Source organism: Myotis daubentonii, chromosome 16 (assembly GCF_963259705.1).
Source record: "Myotis daubentonii chromosome 16, mMyoDau2.1, whole genome shotgun sequence".
Classification (NCBI taxonomy): domain Eukaryota; kingdom Metazoa; phylum Chordata; class Mammalia; order Chiroptera; family Vespertilionidae; genus Myotis; species Myotis daubentonii.
The window spans coordinates 15,644,968-15,669,292 of NC_081855.1; the positions used below are offsets into that span (position 1 = coordinate 15,644,968).

General features: G+C 46.4%; 2 protein-coding genes across 4 annotated transcripts in view; both read right to left on the reverse strand.

Moving 5' to 3' along the window:
- USP43 (ubiquitin specific peptidase 43) overlaps positions 1-889 on the reverse strand; it is a 57,778-nt gene extending 56,889 nt beyond the window's left edge. For 2 of the 3 annotated variants that reach the window (XM_059668621.1, XM_059668620.1), the window contains exon 1: positions 239-888. In XM_059668621.1, the coding sequence (XP_059524604.1) occupies positions 239-754 (516 nt within the window). In that variant the 5' untranslated portion in view covers positions 755-888. Of the gene's footprint in view, positions 1-238 lie in introns of all 3 variants that reach the window. The other variant, XM_059668622.1, reaches the window with a different exon arrangement.
- A 2,035-nt stretch (positions 890-2,924) lies between these two features.
- The window catches only part of CFAP52 (cilia and flagella associated protein 52), a 37,566-nt gene continuing 16,165 nt past the window's right edge, over positions 2,925-24,325 (reverse strand). The window contains exons 5-14 of the mRNA XM_059668627.1: positions 23,729-23,828; positions 22,739-22,855; positions 19,099-19,199; positions 15,962-16,132; positions 15,042-15,190; positions 12,271-12,416; positions 9,098-9,249; positions 7,216-7,318; positions 4,353-4,464; positions 2,925-3,100 (exon numbers count right to left, since the gene is read on the reverse strand). Of these exons, the coding sequence (XP_059524610.1) occupies positions 2,925-3,100; positions 4,353-4,464; positions 7,216-7,318; positions 9,098-9,249; positions 12,271-12,416; positions 15,042-15,190; positions 15,962-16,132; positions 19,099-19,199; positions 22,739-22,855; positions 23,729-23,828 (1,327 nt within the window). The remainder of the gene's footprint in view (positions 3,101-4,352; positions 4,465-7,215; positions 7,319-9,097; positions 9,250-12,270; positions 12,417-15,041; positions 15,191-15,961; positions 16,133-19,098; positions 19,200-22,738; positions 22,856-23,728; positions 23,829-24,325) is intronic.

Genomic DNA, 24,325 nt, shown 5'->3' on the forward strand with positions numbered 1-24,325 from the left:
AACCCTTTAAAATACCTGGGAGGAATTAATTCATGAAGAAAACGTGTGCGATTGATGGCACAACAAATCAGCTCCAAACTAGGGCGGCGACCCGCGGCGGGACTGGCGAACGCCATCTACAGAAAGCGGCAGGAGAGCCCTTTCCCGGCGGAGCACACACTTCTCAGGAAGCGAAACCACAAGGGCCGGGGCGAGGGTGCCGCCGCGCGGCCAGGGCGGGCTGCGGGGCGCTGCCTACCTTGAACTCCGCGGAAAGTTGGGGCGTGTATTCGCGCGTCCAGAGCGCGCGCACCAGCGCCGCCAGGTGCTCGGTGACCTCCGCGCGGCCCGGGGCGGCCCGGTAGCGCCCGAGCGCCAGGAACTCGGCCAGCAGGTCGGTGTTGCTGAGACACTGCACCACGGCGTTCATGAAACAGGTGTTGCCGTGGTTCTTCAAACCCAGCGCGCCCGGGGGCCGCGCCCCATCGCCGGCGTGGAGCTGGGGTAGAGGTCCGGGCGGGCGGTCCTCCTCGGGGCTCCCGGGCGCGGCTGGAGCCGGGGCCGGGGCGCAGGCAAAGCCCCCCTCACCGTCGCCATCGCAGTGTCGCGGCTGGGGCTGGGGCTGGGGCTCAGACCGGGGCGGCGAGTCCTCGGGGCGGGAGCGACTGCCCAGCGCCAGCAGGAAGCGGCTGAGCAGACGGCGCAGGGAGCGGCGGCGGCGGGGCCGGGGCGCGGGCGGCCCCGCTCCTGCCGCGCCCCCCGGGCCCTGCTCCATGGCTCTGGTCCGTGCGCCTCCCCGAGCGAGCGCCGGGCCCCAAGCGGACCCGCGGCTAACAGGCCCTTACAGCCCCGAACCGGTGCCGGGGCGCAGGCTACCTGCGGGCCAGGTGTGTGCAGCCTGGGCGGAGGCGGAGCCAGGGCGGGGCCACCCCACCCCGCCCCGCCCCGCGCGGGAATCCGGCCGCAGGTTCCGCCCCGGGGCAGCGCCGGGCCGGCCTCCTCCGCCCCCGCGGCGCGGACTAGTAATGAGACACTGGGAGTCACCGAGTTCACGTCCCTCCCTCGCTCACCTATTATAAACCACCAGACCTGAATTTAACCTCCGCCTCGTCCCCCTCCGGGCGGTCCAGCTGTGGAATAAGAGGAATGATACGTTTGAAAGCGCCTCGTAAATTGCAAAGCCCTGGCCAGTTCTAAGTGTCTTGTCATTAGGTCCAGGTGAGCACGTTGCAAAGGGAACAGAAGACTCCCCAAAGGGCAGGCTCCGGCGCGGTGAGAGGCGCGCAGTGGGAACTGTGAAGGGACGGGGAGCGCTTTTCTGCACCGCGGGTTCCCCCGCAGGCTCAGGTGTGTGCGTGCACGTGGCGCCACTCCTTCCAGTCTGTCTGCGGGGTGCGGGAGGCAGAGCCTTTCCCCGGACCCGCCATCCTAGGACCGGAACTGGGAGTCGCGTGTTGCCCTGCGTGAAATAACCCAGATGGGTATGGTTTGCTTTTTTTAAACTACAGACTAGGTTAGAATCATTTTCCAAAAACGTACGAGATTTGGTCATTTGTTTTAACTGGTGGAGAAACGGACTCAGGTTAACACAATATACCGAGGTCACCAAACCCATAGATAGAACAAATGGAACTCCGCCTGGGCCTGCGGACTGCTAACTCCACGGGCTGGCTCTTGCCAACCTCCGCGCTGTGCAGTATTTGCTTATCAGGAAATTTTCTGGGTCTCAGACATTCCGCCTACGCGCTCACCTGCTCATTCCTTGATGCGTAATCCTTGCTAAATTGTTGCCCAATCAGAATTCAGTGGGCCTTGCCCGGCCCTTGATTCCCTGGGTAACTGCGGGACTCCACTCACTCTATCCTGTAACGGTCAGGTTTATAATTAATCGGGCAAAGTCTTGCAAAATGAATTTCTCATGGGTCTAGCTCTAAAAGAGATCAGTCGTATGCATTATTACATTAACGCCCTGAAATGTTACTTATTATTTGATAAGTGAAAATCATTGATTAAATATCCTCCTTGATATATCAAATAGGCAGCAGCAAATCACTGAATGCAAAAAAAAAAAAAAAGGAGCATTGGTTAAGGATAAAGAATGTGCTAAGAACAAAAGACTGTGCTGTGCATTGGGGATTCTGTGTTTCCGGAAAACAATGTTTACCCTCGATGGGAAAGAATACCCAGTTGGATGATCAATACACGAGATCCGGTCCCTCACCCTTCTGATGGTGAGCACAGAAGAAAGATTTTATGGCCAACTCCAAAAAAGCTCCTATGAAATGTCATCCTTGATAACCACCCCAAGATCCTCAACAACACATTGTCTTGGAGAAAGCCCCGTAATTCACGTTTACCTCTCTACGTGTCCAGAATTCTGCTTTAATACACTATTTCACTTAATCCTCACAGTAACCTTTGGAGCAAGATTTTATTCTTGAATTACAAAAGAGAAAACAGTGGCTCAGAGAATAAAAACTAAAAAAAAAATACAAAAACTAAAAAAAAAAAAACTACCCAAGATCCAAATTCAAAGTCTTGCCCGTGCAGCTTGACCAATGAAATGCTGATTAAGAAGGTGAGTTCGCCTCCTTATTTTGAGAGACATCAGCAAAGCCATCTGTGGATGTAGCAGAGGAAGGGCTGTGGGTTTCGCAGAGTCCTAGAAAAGAGACTCTTACAGGAAACCAACCACTGGAAGTTTATTCATAATACAAACCTTTAATTACAGCTTGGACAAATTATCCTTGGACGCATTTCTATTTTAATGTACAGTTTAGGAATGTCACATACATTCTATAAAGGAAAGGAGAAATTTAAAGAGGAAATATTTTGAAACTTATAGGTAACACAAAAAACACAGATATGTGAAATCAAAACCAGGGAGTTCTCTGAGCGCCACAGCCACCAGAACTGGGTGCGATGCTGAGTCAGCTCTCCCAGCTTCAGGTGGTAAACGGGCACTTCCACCGGAGGATGGCTCCGTCGGCACTGACGCTGATGATGTACTGATTCCCGGGGCTTATCCGAAGGCGCGTGATGGTGCCACTGTGTCCAACCCCAACGTGAGTCACTTCGCCCTCATTATAATCCCAAACTTTGACCATGTGGTCCTTTCCACCTGCAAAACACATTTGTATGGCATGGCTATCATAGAATGCAGAGAAGCAGCCCTGATCTCAAAGAACTGGACAATCTTCAACACATTCCCCCCGGGTCAACTTCAAGAAAGAAAAACCTGTCTTTATTGTAACTCTTCCTTGGTTATAAAAGTCTAGGTCAGGGGTCGGCAAACCGCGGCTCGAGAGCCACATGCGGCTCTTTGGCCCCTTGAGTGTGGCTCTTCCACAAAATATCACGTGTGGGTGCGCACGTACAGTGCGATTGAAACTTCGTGGCCCAGAAGTCGGTTTTCGGAAAGGAGACAGACGAAAGAAGTATGCATGATGCGTGTGGATGGGAGAGGAGTGTGGATGGGAGAGTTGGAAGGGGTCGACCTCAGCGAACGTAGCTCAATCAGATTGAGGACCTTTTTAGCAAAGGCCAGCTTAGAAGTACCCTAATTAAGTTAATAACAATGTACCTACCTATGTAGTTTAAGTTTTAAAAATTTGGCTCTCAAAAGAAATTTCAATCATCCTACTGTTGATATTTGGCTCTGTTGACTAATGAGTTTGCCGACCACTGGGCTAGGTCGTCTGTTGTAGTAAATTTGAGGGGCGGGGGGGAATGCAAAGCGGTGACATCACCCTTGGTCCCACCACCCAGAAATAACCACTAATAGCACCTTGGTTTCGTTCCTTCCAGTCTTTTCTCCGTAGTCTGCAGGTACACATTTACATTTGGGTACGTGACAGGGGTCACACCACGTCTGGTTTTATATATTGTGTGTTTATCAAACTGTAATTCACTTGGGACTTTTAATGTCCCAAAGAATCAAAGAGCCTGGCAGGAAATGACATCGATGTTGTTCCAATAGGCATGTCGTGTGGTAATTGCCCCCTGGAAGTACTGACTTCAAAGCCTGGCATTGAAGACTTCCGCGGGAGAGAACAGAACAAGGCCCAGTGGACAGCCGGGGCCACTTACAGTCCCATTTCCATCATGAAGGCCCACCACAAAAAAAGCCAGCCATGCAAGGCTTCGCTTTTCTTTGTGCCCCTAAGGCTCCTGGGCAAACGTTTCCTCTCACTGAAATGGGACTTTTGCGTTTTTATTTTCCAACCGCACTGGCTGCCGGGCTCAGGCCTGAATCAAACCATGTTGCCCTTTAGACCCTTTTGTGGCCCCTTCCAGTCGCCTCCTGCCTGGGAGCTCCATGTTCCTGCCCAAGTCAGTCCGGCCTGGTGTTCTTGTGTGACCGAGGGACTGACCTGTGACAAAGTGCGCCCCGTCCACGGAGATATCCATCCCATTGATGGACCCAGACGAGGAGCCTTCCAGCTCTCTGATGACTGACCCGTCATAGACTTCCCAGTAGCCAATCTGGAATTGGGAGAGAAGCCTTAGGCAGAGTTCGGCTCAGGGGAATCATGCACATCCACGCAGGCTAACGAAAGGTGGCTCTGCTTTCCATAGAAGGCTCTACTTTATATAGCAGGATGCCATGTGGGCTGAGATATAAATAGGCTCAAGCAGGGGGCGGAGAAATCACGTTCATATTTTTAGTATTGGTTTTTTAAATGTGCATTCTGTTTAGAGAGCTGTCGATAGGCTGGAAACCCGGATTGCGACAGAAGTGCTTTTGATCAGACAAAGCAGATTGAGTCTGAAGTCAGCTGCAAAGGAAAAGGCACCAGCCACTGCCCGCACTTCCCCACTTCCGCTCACAGCAGGCTCGGGAGCGCCAGGCCTGGGGGAAGGGAAGTGTTTCCTTCCTTCAGCAGGGACGGGGGGCCCAGCCATCCAGAACGTCCTGAGACCCCATCCTTGTCCCAACTTTCTGTTCTGCCTCAAAGCAATTAAGCTTTCCACAGGGTGAGGTTTTAAAGACAAACCATTACTATCAGTCCCTCCTGGGGAGCGAAACTAGGATAGGGGTGGGATTAGAGGGAGAAATTTTTCTCTAAATAGACAGATTTTATACTTTTTGAACTTTGAAACATAAATGTACAGCCTATTTGAAACTCCAATTTCCTTCTAAACCAGCGGTTCTCAACCTGCGGGTCGTGACCCCTTTGGCGGTCGAACGATCCTTTCATAGGGGTTGCCTAAGACCATCCTGCATATCAGATATTGACATTATGATTCATAACAGTAGCAACATTACAGTTATGAAGCAGCAACGAAAATAATTGTATGGTTGGGTCACAACATGAGGAACTGTATTTAAAGGGCCAGAAGGTGGAGAACCACAGTGAGCCCTTGACTAGGGATCAGGAGTGTGAACTTGGTTTCCTGTTGATGGAAATTCTGTGTTCCCGTCATTATGCCAGGAACCTGTATTCCTCTGAATCTAGCTAGAAATGGTGTAGGAGAGATATATCTGGCTGTATAATTTCATCTGATGTCTGATCACTTTAAATAAAGTTCTGCTTTCACAGGCAAAGCATGCAGAACTAGAAAAGCACGCCAAGAATCCTTGTTCTCAGGAAGCACAGCCCTACAAGGCCTTTGTTCTTCATTACCAGCTTTCCCAGCCAAAGAGGCCCGAGCGGGCCTCCCCTGAGAGTTCCAGCAGGCCTCAGGCTTTCCTGGATACCCCCCACCTGGGACGGTCTTCCCCAGATCTGAGCGTGGCTGAGTCCTTTTGTCACCCAGGCCTCAGCTCAAATGTCACCTCCTTAAGGAGGCCTTCACTGACCCCCTAGCTAAAGCAGCTTCCTTCCTCCCAGCCAGTATCATAGAACCCGTTCTATTTTCTTTCCCTATAACTTGTTCTGTTTTCTTTTCCTACAACTTGTCCTGTTTTCTCTTTAGCTCTTTCACCGTCTCATATCCATCCTGTTCACTTATTACTCGGTGCTTATTCATATGTTTGTTTACATGTGTACCGTCCAATTCCATCCCCTCCTGCCCCAAATAAACATATAAAATAAGTAACTGACATGACAGCAGGGACACTGTCATGTCCCCAGCACTCAGAATAGTTTCACAAATTTATGATTTAAAAATTCTGGTAAAAATTCTAATAAGAGGGAAATAGACTGTTCATACACTAAAACCTAAAATATAGTAGTAAATATCACACTAATTTAGAAACTTAAGGAACCATATATCAAAGCATTTATAGTGACATGGTGCTACGCTCCCTACTATCCACCCCACCCCAGTCCCAAGAGGAAGCCCACATAGACCACAAGTCAAACAGGGTGTTAGAGGATGGGAGGCATAAGCCAGTTTGGGCCAATGAGACACAAATAACTAACAAGTCCTGGACGGGCCAGGCAGCATTTCTTGGGCAGTGGTCCCCAATCACCTGGGAAACTTAAATAGGTAAAAGCCCCACCCCTAAGCCTAGTCTGGGTGGTGTGGGATGGGAGAGGCACCTTTAGTATTGTCTTCCCTACAATCTTGTTATACTTTTAACTCATCAACTTTCTCTGTGGCTAGGAAAAGATACACATGCAACCCCCTCTTCAGTGATCTCAAAGTCTGAATTAGAAGAATCCAAATCCATTCATTGGATGTGCAGATCTGATAGGATCTGACTTGGCCAGCAGGGCGGATGGCACCCCAGCATCCTCGCCCCTCCTTGTGCCTCTCTGCTGAAGCCTCTTCTCCAAGGAGAAATGTCCCCCCAAAAAGGACTAATCTTCACCCGAGGACATGTACTCTCCAACTTAAAAGATTTAAAAGATTTTTAACATATTGATGAAGCAGAGTGATGAGAGGAGATGAGGAGCTCTGGTGTCATTCCATTTGAACTTGGTCAAAGCGACAACTGGTTTGGGCACAGCAATTCCTTCCCGGCCTCAGAAACTTCCTAATAATAAAAACCAGTATCTATGGAGTATCCCCGCTGGTGCAGGCACCCTGCTATTAGCAGTATATGCGAGCGTGGCTTTAATCTTCACAGACACTCTATGAGGTTGGTGGCACCATCATGTCCGTTTTACAGATGAGGAAGTGATGGTACCAAAAGATGACATAGCACGTCCTAAGAGCCACGCTGATCAACAGCAAAGACCATCCTTTGCACTGGCATGTCCAGAGCCTGCACCCTCAGCCACAACACTTTGCTTTTCTCTCGTAGCAGAAAGATCTCAACTCCTGCTCACCTTCAGGGGTGCTTACCTTCCTGTCTGTCCCACTGGTGATGATCTGGAACTCTTCGGGGTGGTAACAAACGCACTTGAACAAGGTGTTGGCCAGGATCATCTGACTCCTCCTAAGACGTCTGAAGCATAGATTCAAAAGCTGTAAAACTCGACTACTTTCTCTCCCCTGGAAAACGTATTTGCTGTTCAAACTGGATTTGGCGCAAGCTTGGATTAGGGTTGGTTCATTCATTCCAAACAGACGTCCTGTGACTCTGCCCACTCCCCTTCCACATCTCCCCACTGCACGGAAGGGGCAGTCAGAGGATAGGGGGGAAGGGGGGAGGGGAGGAGGGGGTTTCCTAAGGACAAAGCCCAGGACTAAATGGGATGCCTCGAGTTCCAGTGAGAAGGAAGTAGGAGGCTGAACTGGGAGTCCACCTGCTGTCTTCCATTCCATGCACTTGACTCCTGAGGCCCCGCTTCCCAGTGAGGGGGCTCTACAAGCTGAGTGCAAAGTGCGGGGGAAGGGCTTTCAGAACCGGAGGTTGTTGGGCCTTACCTGCGGGACTTGGATTCAGTAGGTTGGGATAGAGCCCACAGATCTGCATTTTTAATCAGCACCCCAATGGACTCCAAAGTAGTTTGAGAGCCACTGCTTTAGGTACTGTACCAAAAATATGTAAATTAGCTTCACCTTCCACAGGTGAGGTGGCTGGGTGGCCGTCTCACAGGCCAGGCTCCCCTGGGTAAAATAATGTCCCTTCTGCACAGTTTCTTCTCATTATGGGAGTTTCCAAACATGGTACCTGAGCTGAGCATTTTCAAAGATTTGGGCACAAGTTAACCAAATATTCCTGCTACAGAGCAAGGAGGCTTAAAGCTCTGAAGTGGTCGCAAACCATCCATGGAAACAAGCTTAGACATGGCCTCCTAGTTATACGTTTCCCAGTGGGAAGTGCAGGTGAAGGCAACACGTCCCCCAAGTGTGGCCCTGGGGCCAGCACCGGGGGCCTCATTTGGGAGCTTTTACAAATGTGAGATCTCAGATGATACTCTAGTGAAACAAAATCAACATTTTAACAAGATCCCCAAAGTTAGAGACGCACAGAACCCAGAGACAGAGGTGTGCTTTGGTTTTTGTTTTATAATGTATTAAATAAAAAGTGTCCTGCCTTTGCCTTTAGTTGCCATTCTCTTCTCTCCAATCAAGAAAATTTTATATTCTTTTGCTATATGTATGTGTCTGTCTATATCTTTTCCTCGATACTTAAGTCTCTCTAATGCAGTTATACACAAAGGTGAGGCATCTTTTTAGTGGGAGAGGGGTGCTTGGCAGGAGGAAGTGTTGGTGGAACAGGGTCTAAGTCTCAAAATAAACACAGGAAAAAATGCTTATCGTCCAAAAATATCCTTGAAAATACTTTGAATTACTCCCACACCAAAGTGTACGTGCTTTGGTCTTGTATAGGGAGACCCTGGGAATGAGGCCAACCGAGGGCGGGGCAATTCGCCACTCCCCTCCTCCCACCCCAAGGCAGGCTCCTTCTGGGCTTGACTGGACTTCGTGGCATGACCAGAGGAACTGCCCGCATTGCCCAAGTTATGTCCCTTCTCCCTCTGGGGGAATACTTCAGAGTTGAGTTAGTGCGAGTTAAATCATGCTTCACTGTGTGTATCCAGAAAGCGACCGCCCTACCTGTCCAGAAACCTCACACCCAGCTCCTCCTGAAAACTACTCCATTTCCACCAGCATCCGTGACCAGCCATAGGGATAAAGGGCCCCTGATGAACATCGCTCTGTTGCTGCCTTAAGTAAGATGTCTACCCTTCGTTTGAATCTTCTTTCAGGCTCAACCAAACGATGGCATTGTTGGGCTTGTAAGTGCCGCTCGGTCCTCCCCATCACAGGTACCTACACAAGGTCCCAAATGATGCAAGTGCCGTCCGTGCTGGCTGTGACGCACTCCTCGTCGTTGCTCTTCACCCGAATGCAGGACACGGAGGACTTGTGCTCCTTCAGGGCCTCCTCCAGCTTCTGCGTCTGGCAGCCTATCTGCCACACCCTCACCTGAAAGCCACAAAGCACAGGCTCTCAGTACACACCTGGGCTTTCGAAGGGTTAAAATAACTCCCGAGGGCTTTCCCACCCCTCCTCTGCTTGTCTTCTCCCCTCAGCTGAGTGGGGTGGGAGTGCGGAGCTGTAGGCCAAGGAGATTCGTCCATGGAGCCAGGACAATGCTCCAATGAGCTTGCACCTACTTCTACCATCAGGGCTGAGAAATGTATTCAATTCCTGCTGCTAAAAACAACAATGCAAGGGCTGCTGCTAACCCAAGTTAAAGAATATCGCTACTCATTTCTTCTCAAATGTCTGGTGCCGGGAAACCTCATGGGTACTCAGAGCCATATTTAAATTTTCACATCAGCTGCTCCATTTTAACCATTTAAAAATCCATGGGTCTCCACTCCATCAAGGCCAATACCCCCTTTAAAAAGAATTTTTATTTTAGAGAGAAAGGAAGGGAGAGGGAGAGAGAGATAGAAATATTGATGGGAGAGAGAAACACTGATTGGCTGCCTCCTGCAAGCCCCCTATTGGGGGGTCGAGCCTGCAACGGGGCCATGTGCCCTGACTAGAAATCAAGCCAGTGACCTCTTGGTGCCTTGGTGCATGGGTCTCCGCCCAACCACTGACCCACACTGGCTGGGCCCCACTTTTTATTTTTATTTTTTTAAAAAAAAACTTTATTAATACCTCTTTGCTATCCTGAAATTCATAGGTAATACAACTAGCTACATACAAATTTCCAAAATAGTCCATACGAGGCCCTAACTGTAATAAAAAAGGAAAGTGATTTAGTTATTATTGTATGTCCAGTAATGGACAAGTGGTCTGTTACAACTGCACCTGAAAGCATAATAATATAGTCAGATGTTTATGACTTCTTATGATGAATACATTTCATGTAAGAAAAAGGAGAAGAGCAGAAACTATTTCGTGTAAGTAATATGAGAATGAAAGAACAATTGTCTAGGTGGACACGTCTAAGAGCTGGTGTTAGGATAAGTAAGTTGTTTGTACCTGATGAGAGGAAAGTAACCTAAATGAAGAAAAACATTCTAAACCACTTTCTCAGTAAAGAAAATTAGGAAGCATGAGGTATCCCAAACGAGCTGGGCCATATGTTTTTTTACGGAGTCCAGGCAATCTCCCTGGGTTAAGATGTGGGACGGGATAATGACTTTTGCCAAAGAAAACAAATCTCCAATCTTGAAATCCCACTACATGCGGAGGCACACATGTGGTCTCTTTCTACCTAGCATGTTGTGGGCCCTGACCAAACAGCCCCAGGACCAGAACTTTGGAGGTACCGGGCACCAGCCCTTGAGTTGTGGGGTTGCAGGGGTGGTTGGGGTGTGCTTAGGGGGAAGGGGATACAGTGGTGGGGCTGGGGCCTTCACAACTCGGGCAGTGGCCATTTACCAGTGAAAATGGAAGTGCTTGAGTATTTCAGCAACTACAGCATTCATGCCAGTGCACACCTGCTGGCCAGCAGCCCTGGCCTGTAGCACTTCCCAAGGCCCTGAAGACTGTTTTTTGGAAGGGAAGTTCTGAAATAGCTGTGGGGAATGGCAGGAAGAGTTGACATTGTCAGGAGATTGCTGAGCAGGGCAATGACTGTAATGGGTCATTTCCTCCCGCAGCTCTCAGCCCAGCTTCAGGCACCTTGAATGCAGATGGTCTGGTCCAAGCCAAGTCTTAGGCATCAGCAGGGCAGATGCCGCAAATGGCTGAGGGAATAAGCAAGGAAGCAGCGTATGAAGGTGTCCGCAACAGCGTGTGAAGGGAGTCAAACCATGAGGGTGGTGACAGGCAGAGCCCAGAGATTGTCCAGGGCTGGGTGTGTCTCTAGAGCACCTGAAAAGTGGCTGGTGCAGGGGGAGATGTGCTCTGGATGAATATGCACACCAGAATTTGAAGACTTGGTACAAATAGAGTGTGAAATAGCTCACTGACAGGAGCACTGTTATCTTCACATTTCCACAGGGAACTGAAGCACAGAGAGGTTAAAGAACACACGCCAGTTCTCACCGCTGGGCTGGGCTGGGGTGGAAGTGAAATCTGAGCCCAGGCAGCATGACACCAGCACCTAAACGCTCAGCCACTCGTCTGTTCGGCCCAAACTCTGCTAAAGGCCGCATCAACATGCAGAGTCTTTCTTCTCGCTGATGTCATTCCTATGATAGCATGGAGAAAAGAACGGCAAAGAAAATGTCCCATGTCCAGAAAGGGAAGGCTGTGGGATAGGAAAACAGCCTAAGGGAGAGTAAGGGAGGGAGACACTAAGATGAATGTCTGAGTGAGAGATGCTGTAGGCTCATCAGAATGATGGAAGGAAGAGGGCAAGTGTAATCATTTCAAAATAATGGTCAAAACATCTGGGCAGTTTAAAGAATGGATTCTAAAAATAGCATCTCCTTTAAAAGATAAGATAAAGCCCTGACTGGGTGGCTCAGCTAGCTGGAGAATCATCCTGTACACCAAAAGTTTGCAGGTTCCATTCCCAGTCAGGGCATATACCAAGGTTGCTGTTCGATCCCAGGTTGGGGTGCAAACGGAAGGCAACCGATGGATGTTTTTCTCAAACATCAATGTTTCTCACTCTTCCGCTCCCTTCCTCTCTCTCTCTCTCTCTCTCTCAAATCAATGAACATACCTTCGGGTGAGGATAAAATAAAGATAGATAAGTAAGTACATAAAAGATAAGATAAAGACAATTTATGTAACTATGGTCTTTGAAGGGAGGCAACAAGCATGTATTCCAAAACTCAGGCAAAACACAACTTGGATTCATAGTTCAATTCCATACAGAACACTTTCATGTCTGTATCTCCAATGTCCTTTCTGTGAACAAATGTATTTATATGAGGATTTATATTATTTGAGTTTGAATTTATGGTGTAGTTTAGGGTTTCGTCAAAATTTTAATTTGGGCCTGCCTGACTTGTAGAGCAGATTAAAAAAAAAAAAAAATCAAACAGTGAGGCAGTCACACTAAATTGAGGGCTATTTTTAAAAAGACTCTACCTCCCCTTCCCCACCGCCACTGATGATCCTTTTGCAGTCGCTGGTGGTAGAGATGGCCGTCACGCCGATCCTGTGGGCATTGTTAATGGCATACATTAAGCGGCCTGTCTCTGGGGCGAAGGCTCGGATTTTACCGTCATCCCAGGCTGTCATGAAAGGAAAACAAAAGGCAGCAAAATCAGTATAGCATACTCTCTCTGCAGACTGTTGCTCTCCGAAATCATAAGGGAAACTCAGGATTGGGGAGCAGTGGTGGTGATGGAGGAAAGAGGCCAGTCCCCCACCAATTGCCAGGAATCCTATCACCTTTTCCCCTGACTCCCTAAACTGGTCACACCTGGCTGAGGGAAATGAGTGGCCTTCGTTGAATCTGCCTCCATGTACACCCTACGTCAATGGAGAGAAGTTGGAGTGGGGCGGAAGGAGGGAGATGAGCTCCTACACTCCCATGAGCTGCAAACTTGGTATATTCAACTAGCTGTTGGATATAGCACCTGGGTTGTATAATTTAGCATCCCCAAATAAATGTTGGCTTCTCACCCCGCCCCGCTTCTTTAAACCCTGATGCTCTTTCCTCCACTCTCGCCATCTTCCGCATCTCAATAAAACTTGCCACTCAAGAACTCAAGCCAAGAGCTTCAGAGTCATTCTTGATTCCTCACTATTCCATCCACCCAACATCTAACCCATTGGCAAGTCCCATCAGCTCTACAGTTAAACACCCTGAGTCTGAACTCATCCACGGGGACTGAGTTCTAAGCCATCAGCACCTGTCTCCTGGGCTTCATCCCTGGCCTCAGCCTCTTGCTCCCCTAGAACCAATTATCTATGCAGGGGTCAGGGTGAGCCTCATCAAACCATGTTACCTCCTGGATCAAGAACTTTGAAAACATTCAACCTCCTCTCCTACCACTCTCCCTGAACGCTGACCCCAACATTACCTACTAAGATCCAGACACACTGGTCATACTTCTAGTCCTCAAGTACACCAAGCTATTTCTCACTTCAAGGTCTTTGTTCTTGCTGTCCCCTCTGCCTGGAATGTTCTTCCCCCACATCTTTAAATGGCTGGCTCCTTCCCATCATCTTTAGTGTCACCTCTTGACCTTAGCAATGTTAAATAGGATGCTCTAGGCAGATCTCATTTCATCAAAAACTTGAGGAAGTGAGGGGGAGAAGGAGGGAGTCATGGGGCTATCTGGGGAAGAAACATTCCAGGCAGACTGGACAGCTAGACAAAAGATCTTATATGCAGTGGGTGTGATGAACAGCAAAGAAACAAGTATGGCTAGTGGGGGTGACTGGGAAGAGACAAAGTCAGAGATAAGAAGGTGAAGGTTGGGGAGGCGCGAAGGTCATGTAGGGCCTTGTAGGCAATTTCAGGGACTTTGTACTTTATTCTAGAAAAGTAAAATACCTTGAAGCCTAGACATGGCATGATCTGACTTTAACTTTAAAAGCAGATTTCTGGCTTCTGCGCTGAGAATAGACTGAGGGAGAAGGGTGGTGGGCAGGGGCAGAAGTAGGCAGACCTGGTAGGAAGCTACTAGGGTAACCTAGGAGAGAGATGATAGTGACTGAGGCAAGGGTGAAAAGGATGAGAAGTGATGGAATCTTGGATATACTCTGAAGGAGGAATCATAGGGGCAAATTAATGTGGGGTATAAGAGAAAGAGGAGGTGATGATGACCTGAATGTTTGTTAGCTTGGAGTGTAATGTAAGCCAGGAACTCCTGGTGGCCTCTATGTGGAGAAAGAACATGCCCAAGGGGGAGGCCAACATGGAGGCAGCAGAGCTGAGAAAAGAGGGATGAGATGGGTTTCTGATGTCACTACTTTACTAGCTACACCTAAAGACCCACTTGACTCTTCACTGATATCAACCACTGAGTCTACTTTTTGACGACTGAGGAAAATTTTACATGGATTAAAATAATAAGATATTAAGAAATTATTATTTTATAGGAAAATATTATTTTTAGAGATGTATACTGAAATATTTATAAATGGAATATTGTTATCCTTATAATTTATGTTAAAACTAGAGGCCCGGTGCACGAAATTCATGCATGTGTAGGGTCCCTCGGCCTGGCTGGTGATCAGGACCAATTGGGGCCTTCTGTCTGCCAGCTGCCAGCCGGGGCCTCCCTTCCCCAGCTGCACTGGCCAGGGTCTACCTTCGTTCCGCATTGCCCCCTTGTGGTCAGTGCATGTCATAGCAAGCGATCAAACTCCTGGTCTCCTGGTTGAACTCCAGAGGGGACAATTCGCATATTAGGCTTTTATATATATATATATAGATATTTTGGCATAAAATAACCAAATTAAAAATAAATTTCCTTTGGGATATAACTTAAAGTCAGGATTTTATCCCTTGAACAACATAAGAGGTTCTAACTGTCTAGGGCGGGGGGATAAAATGGATACATATGTAATACCCTTTGTAATACTTTAAGCAATAAAAAAAAAAAAAAGAGGTTCTAACACAAGTGCCTTGCACTCACTAAAGGCTCAAATCCATTCTGTAATCAAATTGCTAAATTTCCCTGCTAGAGCGAAAGCTACATGCCATGTGTAGCAATTTGGGAGAAGAGAAATTTGGTGTTTCCTAGCTCAGAAAGTCTGTCAGCTGAAAGGGAATGCCAAAGAGAGGCTCGATTAGAAGCAAGGAGCGGGTGGCTGTTTCAGGTAGAGACGAGCGTATGATGAGAATGACACGATCCAGAGCCACAGCCAGAGCTGGACGCCACATCTGAGTGTGTCGACATTACCGGAAATGATGCTCTTGCCGTCTCTCATGAAATCAATGCTGTGGCAGGTCATGTTGGGGACAGTGATCCGCAGCAGCTCCCTGTTGGACAGTGTGTGCCACACTCTGATGTCCCTCTTGGCACAGGTGGCAAATAGCTCGTCAGTGCCGCTGAAAAGAACGCACCAAGAGAATATGAGCTGCAGCCATAGAAGATGCACAGTGTTTCTTCGATGTATGTTTGACACTACAATGTGTTTCATGGGAGAGCGGGAAGGATGCCTTTTAGGCACCAATTATCTCAAGGCCTGATGGTCCCGCAGGTTTTTTATGTAAAATGGCATCTGATGCCGACAAATCATCTGTGAATGATCTTCTGTAGTCCTTTCCCTTGAGGAAGGGTTGGGACAAGGAAAATGTCAATAAAGAAGTCTTTCGATGTCCTGGTAGACTGGAGGATAGTAGGTAACATTTCTTGAAATAAAATACATTGTAAAATATTTATATTAAAAGAGGCTAAATGAAACTTTTCCTGTAAAGAATCATTAAAATTCCAAAGAAGAAAATGAAAAGGGTGCTAGAATTCATGTTTGCAAATAATTCAAAAACACTTTTTTGCTTAGTTAGGAGAAAATATAAGATTGTGGACAAGGAAGAGAATCTCAGAGTAATTGGTCTGTTAGATTTTTTTTTTAAGGACAACTTATAAATAGATTTTAAAAATACCAATATGTAAAAAAAAGTACAGATCCTTCCAATCTGGATATGAAAAAGGAGTCAGACTGGGGCACAATAAAGAGAAAAAAAATCATAATCTATTATGACTTATTATGTTAATAGATGTTAATGTGTATTAATTAAATTACATTTCTTTGGACACTACACTGAATCTTCATGTTCCTATTGTTTTTGGGGGTGAAAATAGTTTCCTCTTCTACTTACAATGGAAAGACAATGTCCTCTACAGCTTCAAAGTGACAAGTGGTAATGAGAGTCTCCTTGAAATCCGTGAAGTTGATGCGATAGATGTATGATTCTTCTGTTCCTACAAAAAACTGGTGTCCTTCCCCCCGGAGCGTGATAGAGGTGATACAACCTTGTAACTGGATTTTCCTTTGAGGAGAAGCAAAAGAGTAAAGCAGAGTCACTTAACAATTATTTATTAGCCATCGGAAGCATCACAGGGGCCACACAAACCAGGCACATGACCTGGGGAATGACTTCAAGGAGGTGACACAGTTAGAAGGGCAGGAGGTACGATATTGGGTACCCATGGTCAAGCATAGGTTACAACAGGAAATCTCATCGGTGAGATGTAGTTTGAAATGGGTTGTGCGATGTGGTAGGATTTGAACAGAGGGAATGTTCCAGTCAGGCATACAGGCACAAATGACCATGGCAATGAAATACTTCATGAATCCATTTTTAGAAAATGATCCTAATATTGGGGGTGGGGAGGGGGGTGGGGGAAACCCTTATGTCAAAAGATGTTATTATAACCTTATTTATAAGAGTGAAAAATTGGAAGCAACCTAAATAATTACAATGGAATAATTAGATGATCTATGAGACAGCAACTTTAAAGAATATTTGCCTAGTCATTAAAATCATGTTTAAAAGCTTATGGAATTTATGTATATAAATTATCAAAATAATTTTTAAAGATTATATAGTAACATTAACAATATTTATACTGTTTGCATTAAGTAACATATCAGAATATAAAATGTTACATACCAAATAAGCACAATGATTTTTAAAATTATATGAATAACACAGACAAGAAGAAGTAAAATGCTAATCATGGCTATCTTCATCAGAACTTACAGCGATTATGTTATCTTCTTCCACTTTCCAATCCCCCTGCTCCCCAAATGCATAGTGAGTATAAGCTTTAAAAAAAGAATATGTAAATAAATGAGGCCTTAGAAACCCAGTCTTCTCTGCAACTAATTTAGTTTTGACAATAAGAATTCCATGGGGGTTCCTGTGCACAGAGATGCATGTGTTGGTGGGACATAGAACAGTAAGTGAAGCAAGGGAAGACCTCAAGTCATATTCCAGCTCCTTCACTGACTAGAGCCCTGTGACTCGGGCCTCAGTTTACTCAACCACAGAATAACCCCTTTTTTTTCAGGGTTGCAGTGGAGATTGGAGATAACGGAGGTGACCTACGGAGCCCACAGGGGAAGGCCAAGAACTATTGGCTACATACTGGCATCTGGGCTCCCTAGAGGACAAGGTGGAGCCCGGGGCTACAGGGCCACGGCCAGTGGTCTGTGTTAGCACACGGCTAGTCCCGTGACTTCTTGTGTGAGCGTGTTCTCAAACCCAAGGAGGCAGAAATCACAGCATCCCGTTGGAGACTGTGCTTCACACGGGGTTATTTGGGGGACGCTTAGAGCACAGACCTTGTGGTAATTGCTTGGAGCCTATTTATCTTCATACAGTGGGAACACTTGTGAATTAAAAATAAGGGGTTAAATAATTAGGGGGTTAATATTCTATTTTTACTTCATGTATCCAGAATCCACCCAACATGGTTCTTGAGTTGCCTCCCTTCCTTTTTCCCCTTCACAAAAACACATAACTGGTCCAAACACAGTCTCAATAAGACCTATGCTGAGCTCTGGATTTCAAATTACAATCTGTTCCCGCCTCCCTTTACGCCCAAATCCCCCTAACCCAGTGGTTCTCAACCTTCTAGCCCTTTAAATACCGTTCCTCATGCTGTGACCCAACCATAAAATTATTTTCGTTGCTACTTCATAACTGTAATGTTGCTACTGTTATGAATCGTCATGTAAATATCTGATAGGCAGGATGGTCATAGGCGACCCCTGTGAATGGGTCGTTCAACCGCCAAAGGGGTCGCAACCCACAGGTTGAGAACCTCTGCCCTAACCCTACATCCTCCCCCATGTATAGCCATGGTTCTCATCGCCCTTCAGTACTTGTTTCGTGTTTGTCTTTTCCCTCCTGCCAGAATGTAAGCTCCACACGGGCAGGGATTTTTTTTTCTTCTCTTTGTTTAGTTTGTTCATCGATGTGTCCCAAGCACCTAGAATAGCACCTGGTACATATTCTTAGTACAGGTTTGTGCCAATGAAGACAACTGCTGCTCATGCCTACAACGTGTATGGAACCACCCCTGACTCCCGTGGGGCTGCCTAGGACCACGTGGGGCATGTCTGGGGTTCTGGCTTCTGTTGAAGCTAAATTCAAATTCTGCCTCTGCTCCTCTGACCTCGTCATTCCGACAAGATCACACCCCTCTCTAAGTGTCTTTACAAAACCTATGAGATACTTTACTTTATCTGGACCATGAAGTGCTTGTATATTATCTTATATTATAGTGACTATTCCATATATATATACACACACACACACACATACACACACACACACATACACACACACACACACACACACACACTAGAGGCCTGATGCATGAAATTTGTGCAAGGGACTCGGCCCTTGCAGCCCAGGCCAGCCCTCACAACCTTGGCTTCATCTGGACGGTTGTCCGGAAGGATGTCCGGGGCGGTCGTTCTGCTGTTCAGTCTAATTAGCATATTAGCTCTTTATTATATAGGGTATCTTCAAAAATGTACTTTGAATAATTATAAAGGCAGTGTTTATTAAAATACATTTCATTTTCAAAATTGAGCTATCAGCTGTTAAGTGTATATATATTTTTGTGGGACACCCTGTATATATATATCCTTATCCCCAATTTTGAAAGTTTGAAATGTGAGGTTATTTGTTGAATAAGTTTATAACAGCTTACTTCTGCTGTCACGGCTCAATGTGTTAACTAAATAAAGACATGTGTGTATTAGAAGAGAAGCATTTCCCTGGGTAACAGTGGACTACTTTGGTTTGATTCAACATAAGCCATTATCTTCTCATTGGCAAAGAAACCGCCATCTACTGTGATTCCAACTACTCATTTTAACAGCAAGATGAAATTCCTTAACCAAACAGCACGTTGCCAATATCAGTTTTTTGCGGGCTTTAAGCAAACCGCCCTCTGGTGGGTCCCTCCCCATCCCAGCCCTGTGGGGCCTGGAACTTACTTGATGGGTTTGTAGCTGGGGCTTTTACAGAGGACCAGCAATCCGGTTCCGGAGCCCACCAGTAACGCCCCCATCTTCAGGCACTTGATCGCTGTCACTCCCTAGGGGGAGAGGAAGCACCATGAAAAAGGCCCACCGTGTTCATCATGAAGACACAGCATGGCCTGGCACAGTGGGCACGGCCAGGGTCGTGTCCGTGCTGCCACACGTGGCTGGGATGAGGCCCCTGCCGGGGTTGTCTGTGATGCACGGCGGGGCTGGCCCAAGGGCTCAGTGCCAGCCGCGAGCTCCTGGGCGGGAAGTAGCCTCCTGGTCCTGCAAGGAGCAGGCTTCCTCCCTTTAAAACACCTGTGCAGGGAAAACATGCTAAAACATTAACACTTCCTGTCCACTCAGACGAGGGTAGAGCGGAGGGGCAAGCACGGCCCCAGCAGCGTTTGTTCCTCAGGGGCCACCATTTTCACTTGGCTCTTTTTTAAAAATTTTGTTTTTTTGCTTAAAGTATTGCAAAGAGTATTACATACATATGTGATGCGGAGAGACCATGCTGGACATCCAGAGAAGACTCCATATTGTCTGGTGACTCTATTGTATGAACTGAAGCACACAGTACATCATCTGACAAATAATAGAGAGCATTTACATTCAAAGCCATCTTCAGAGTTTGGGGATGCATGATGGCCATTTTGTAGCACCTACTGTAAAGTTCTAATTTAAAAATGTGCTTGACCGCCGAAACTGGTTTGGCTCAGTGGATAGAGCGTTGGCCTGCGGACTGAGAGGTCCCAGGTTCGATTCCGGTCAAGGGCATGTACCTGGGTTGCGGGCACATTCCCGGTGGAGGATGTGCAGGAGGCAGCTGATCGATGTTTCTCTCTCATCGATGTTTCTAACTCTCTATCTCTCTCCCTTCCTCTCTGTGAAAAATCAATAAAATATATTTTTAAAAAAATGTGCTTGACCAATATTACATTTTAAAACTTTCAATAATAATACAGCCCATTACTTTATCAGCTTGTGTCTTAATCAAGTTTGAATATTATAAAACAAATATTATGTTCTTTCAAGTTACATTAAATTGAATTTTGCCTGTTCTGGTTCAAAATTCACCTCATGACGTTGGAGAAGAGAAACCAAGGCTCATGAATATGAAGGCATGAACCCAAAGTGCCACAGCAGGACAACAGGGCGAATGCCTGGCCGATGAAGAGACAGCCCTCATACATATTCTTAGCATTTGCTCAGGGACTTGGGGAAGTAAGAGATAAAGAGCTCAACAGAGCCTCAAAGTTACAGACATGTGATTTCTAAATAAACTCTTTGAAACTATAGATGATATTGTTCAAGTGACAGGTTTTGGAGTCTGCCTAGGTTTGTTCGTATCTCAGTTCTAACACTTGCTAGCCATGAGATCCTAAATCAGTGGTTCTCAACCTTCCTAATGCTGCGACCCTTTAATACAGTTCCTCTTGTTGTGGTGACCCCCAACCATAAAATTATTTTCGTTGCTACTTCATAACTGTAATGTTGCTACTGTTATGAATCGTAATGTTAATATCTGATATGCAGGATGTATTTAGGCGACCCCTGTGAAAGGGTCGTCTGACCCCTAAAGGGGTCGCGACCCACAGGTTGAGAACCGCTGTCCTAAATGGTAGGTGCCTTAGTTTCCTCATCTGTAAAGAATGGATTAAAAAATAAATAAATAAAAAATAAAAAGGGTACTTATTGCCCTAACCGATTTGGCTCAGTGGATAGAGCGTCGGCCTGCAGACTCAAGGGTCCCAGGTTCGATTCTGGTCAAGGGCATGTACCTTGGTTGCAGGCACATCCCCAGTAGGGAGTGTGCAGGAGGCAGCTGATCGATGTTTCTCTCTCATTGATGTTTCTAACTCTCTACCCCTCTCCCTTCCTCTCTGTAAAAAAATCAATAAAATATATACTTTTTTAAAAAGGGTACTTATCTCATTAGACTGTGGTAAGGATCAAATGAGATAATGCAAGGGAAGTGTGTTTAATGTTATTGTTACAATCATCACATCACCATCATCATCATCATCATCATCATCATCATCATTTTAGTACTGTCTGCCTAATAGGCCCACTTGAAACCATTTTAACTATAGAGCAAAGATTTAAGTAGAATTTCAAAATGGGTATCAAGATCACTTGATTTTCCAACCGAATGTCTTCAGTGATACCTCCTAACCCTTCGTCCCACAACAATGGTTTTCTTTTCACTGGCATAAAAGGCATATGGAATCGTAGCTTGGTGGACTTGACCATCAGGCCCGATGGCTGGGAGTGAAAGCATTCCTAGCGCCGCTATGGATAGCACCGAAGTGACAGAGGCTAGAGGCACAGTAAGACAGCCAGCATCTTTTCTGGGGAGGCACTTAGAGCCCAAGTGCTGGGAGGCAAAAATGCCAGCAGTTTTCATATTGTGTTCTGTGGAGCCCTTTGGGGGTGTCTCTGGAGTTGGAACTGGCAGCACTCCCAGCCTTGCCTTCCTTAACCTGATCTGTTTTATCTTCATCTATTTAATATATTGGAATCCCTCCCCTAATAATAATTTGAAAAAACATCTCAACCTCCTCTAGGATTATTTCTAAACTCTTTTCTACTTACAGCTTTCTTCCATTTTTGTGCATCGCCTCAAAATTTTGAATATTAAATGATTATATGATTAAGAAAGCTCTGACATGGTCCTGGTTAGAGTGTTGTCCCATACACCAAAAGGTTGCCGGTTTGATCTCCAGTTGGGATTCATATGGGAGGCAATCGATCGATGTTTCTCTCTCTGTGTGTCTCTCATTCCTCTCTCTCTAAAAATCAATAAAAACATATCCTTGGGTGAGTATTAAAAATCAACAACACAAAACACTCTGACATATTCCCAGGAACACAGTGCAGTATTTTAAAACTTCTTGGGACTGTCTGATGGAAGGTATCTAAGTTTAGTTAGAGCCATCTGTTCCATTATTAGGCATGACATAGGCAGGTGCACCAGCTTTCACATTCAAAGTTGAGTAGAAACAACCCTTGTAACTTTCTGGGGGTACTGGGAATAGCAGCATTCACTCTGTAAAGTTATCCTTTGATTGTAGACTTTTTATTTTGGTTAAATAGCAACATCTCTCACTGGACTTTTTACCAGAATTCTTAGCAATTCTACAAATATAAACAATAGACCATTTCTAGGTCTTCTCATGACTTCTAATGCTGGCCAAGGCTGAAATCTAAGGTCTAGTTATTAGATTTAAAAGGTTATATGTACCTATCGTCTTAGAGATCAAAGAGCATGCTTCTTTTGTACATGGCAACAGGCTGCCCACATGCTGGGACCAACGTGATTACGATTCACAAGCCCCAGGCCGTGTGTTTTGAAGATGGGGAAAAGGTGTGGTTCGGATGCCCTAATTGAGGATGCCTAAGAATGCCTTCGCTCTGAATACAAACAGAGATGCGGTCCTAGAGAACTAGGCCATGCAACTTGCAAATTTAGGTGTGGCCTTCGGTAGGTCACAGACTTTTCTTGTTTTCCACAGACACTTCCTTAACTAGAGTCTGCGTCGGCAGCGAAGGGAAGACATCAACAGAAAACAGCAAAGCAGAGCAGACCGCGAAGGTCTCCACTCACCAGACTGAATTTGTCCTTCACGGGCCCGGTGTCTGCCATCAGTTTAGTCCTAGGGTTCATTTTTAGAATATCTCCAGTCGTGGTGCCCAGGTAGAAGAAGCTGTCATCACTGGGCATCTAGGGGCCAGAGGACAAAGAAACCTGAAGACCTGGCTTTCCCCAGTGACGCCATGAGCCCGGTCAGGGCTGGGATGAGCTTTCTCTGAAACACCAAGACCTACAAAGGCGAGCATGGCTACTTCTTATTTTCTCAGACCCAAAGGAGGGTAAGAAAAGTTCGGCTGGACTCAGCACTGGCGGAAAGCTTAGACTGCATTCAGCCTGTGCATTTCACGGGAAGCCTATCTGCGTCTGAGGTTAGCGTGCACACCCTGTGGCTCCATCTCCTGAGACTCCTCCAAAGGGCTCCAAGGACGCAGCTGTACTCCTCCAAAGAGAACAGGCATTTGCTTTATCTCCTCTTTTCCAGAGGCTGTCTCATAAAATGACTATGCGCTAGACCAGAGGAACAAGTCAATGGAGAATGGAGTTACAAGTCTACATGTATGAATCCACCTTGAAAACATATGACTCATTCCTCTCTGTGGAAATACTGCTTTTCAACAATGACTTGCATTGTTAGAAACTTTATTTCCAGTGGCAGAGATAACATAAGTGGGACGGCGATGTGCCTCTTTCTGGCCACACTGCTTCCCTCCATGTGTCAGCCCAGGTCCCAGTATTACAAGACCTACCCGGGGTTGTGTCTAGTCTAGTCTAGCTCCTCTCTGACTTCTGATGGGAGCTCCAGAATTGAGACTGTCCCTCACCTGTACCTCCTCACTCACTATCTCATATGTCCAGACCTCCCCTCCCTACCCAAGCCCAAGGTACATGTACACACACACACACACACACACACACACACACACACACACACACCCCTTGGTCAGTGCTGTTAACAGGAACTTGCACTAATAGTTAGTTAAAAGAACACAGAGTAATACTTACTGTAATACACATGACTATCCTTTTCATCTGTCCTGTTTGGCACTCAGTTGGCCAGATTTTTCTATTTGGGAGATCCAGTTCCCATACTCGAATTGTCCCACTACAGGAAAGAAATTCACAATCAACTGGGTGCCCATTTAACAACCACTTCGCCTCTTCTCTGTTTCCTGTATGTCTTGAAACTGAAGAGAAGAGAACTAGCTATATTTGAGGGTTTCTTATAGTCTAGTGCTCTACCGAAGACCTTCCATTTGATGGTCACAACCGCCCTGCAGGGAAGGGCTATGATCCCCCAACTCTCCCCATGAGAAAGGCAGAGGCTGCATACACCAGAGCAAGGACTCACACCCGGCTCTCTCACTTTGAAGCATACACTCTGCCCACTAGAGTGAAAACAGAAAGACTTACAAATAAACACGGAAACTGACGAAGAGCAAACCGGAGTTCATAGGTATTGATCTGTGAGGAAGTTTTTTAAAAGGAAGGACTTCCTTATGGGGAGTCCTGTCTTCAAGGAAGGAGAAATGAGACTAAGCAATGAAAAGTCCAACAAAATCAGCACCTAACACAAGACCTGGCAGACAGGTGATAGTTCCT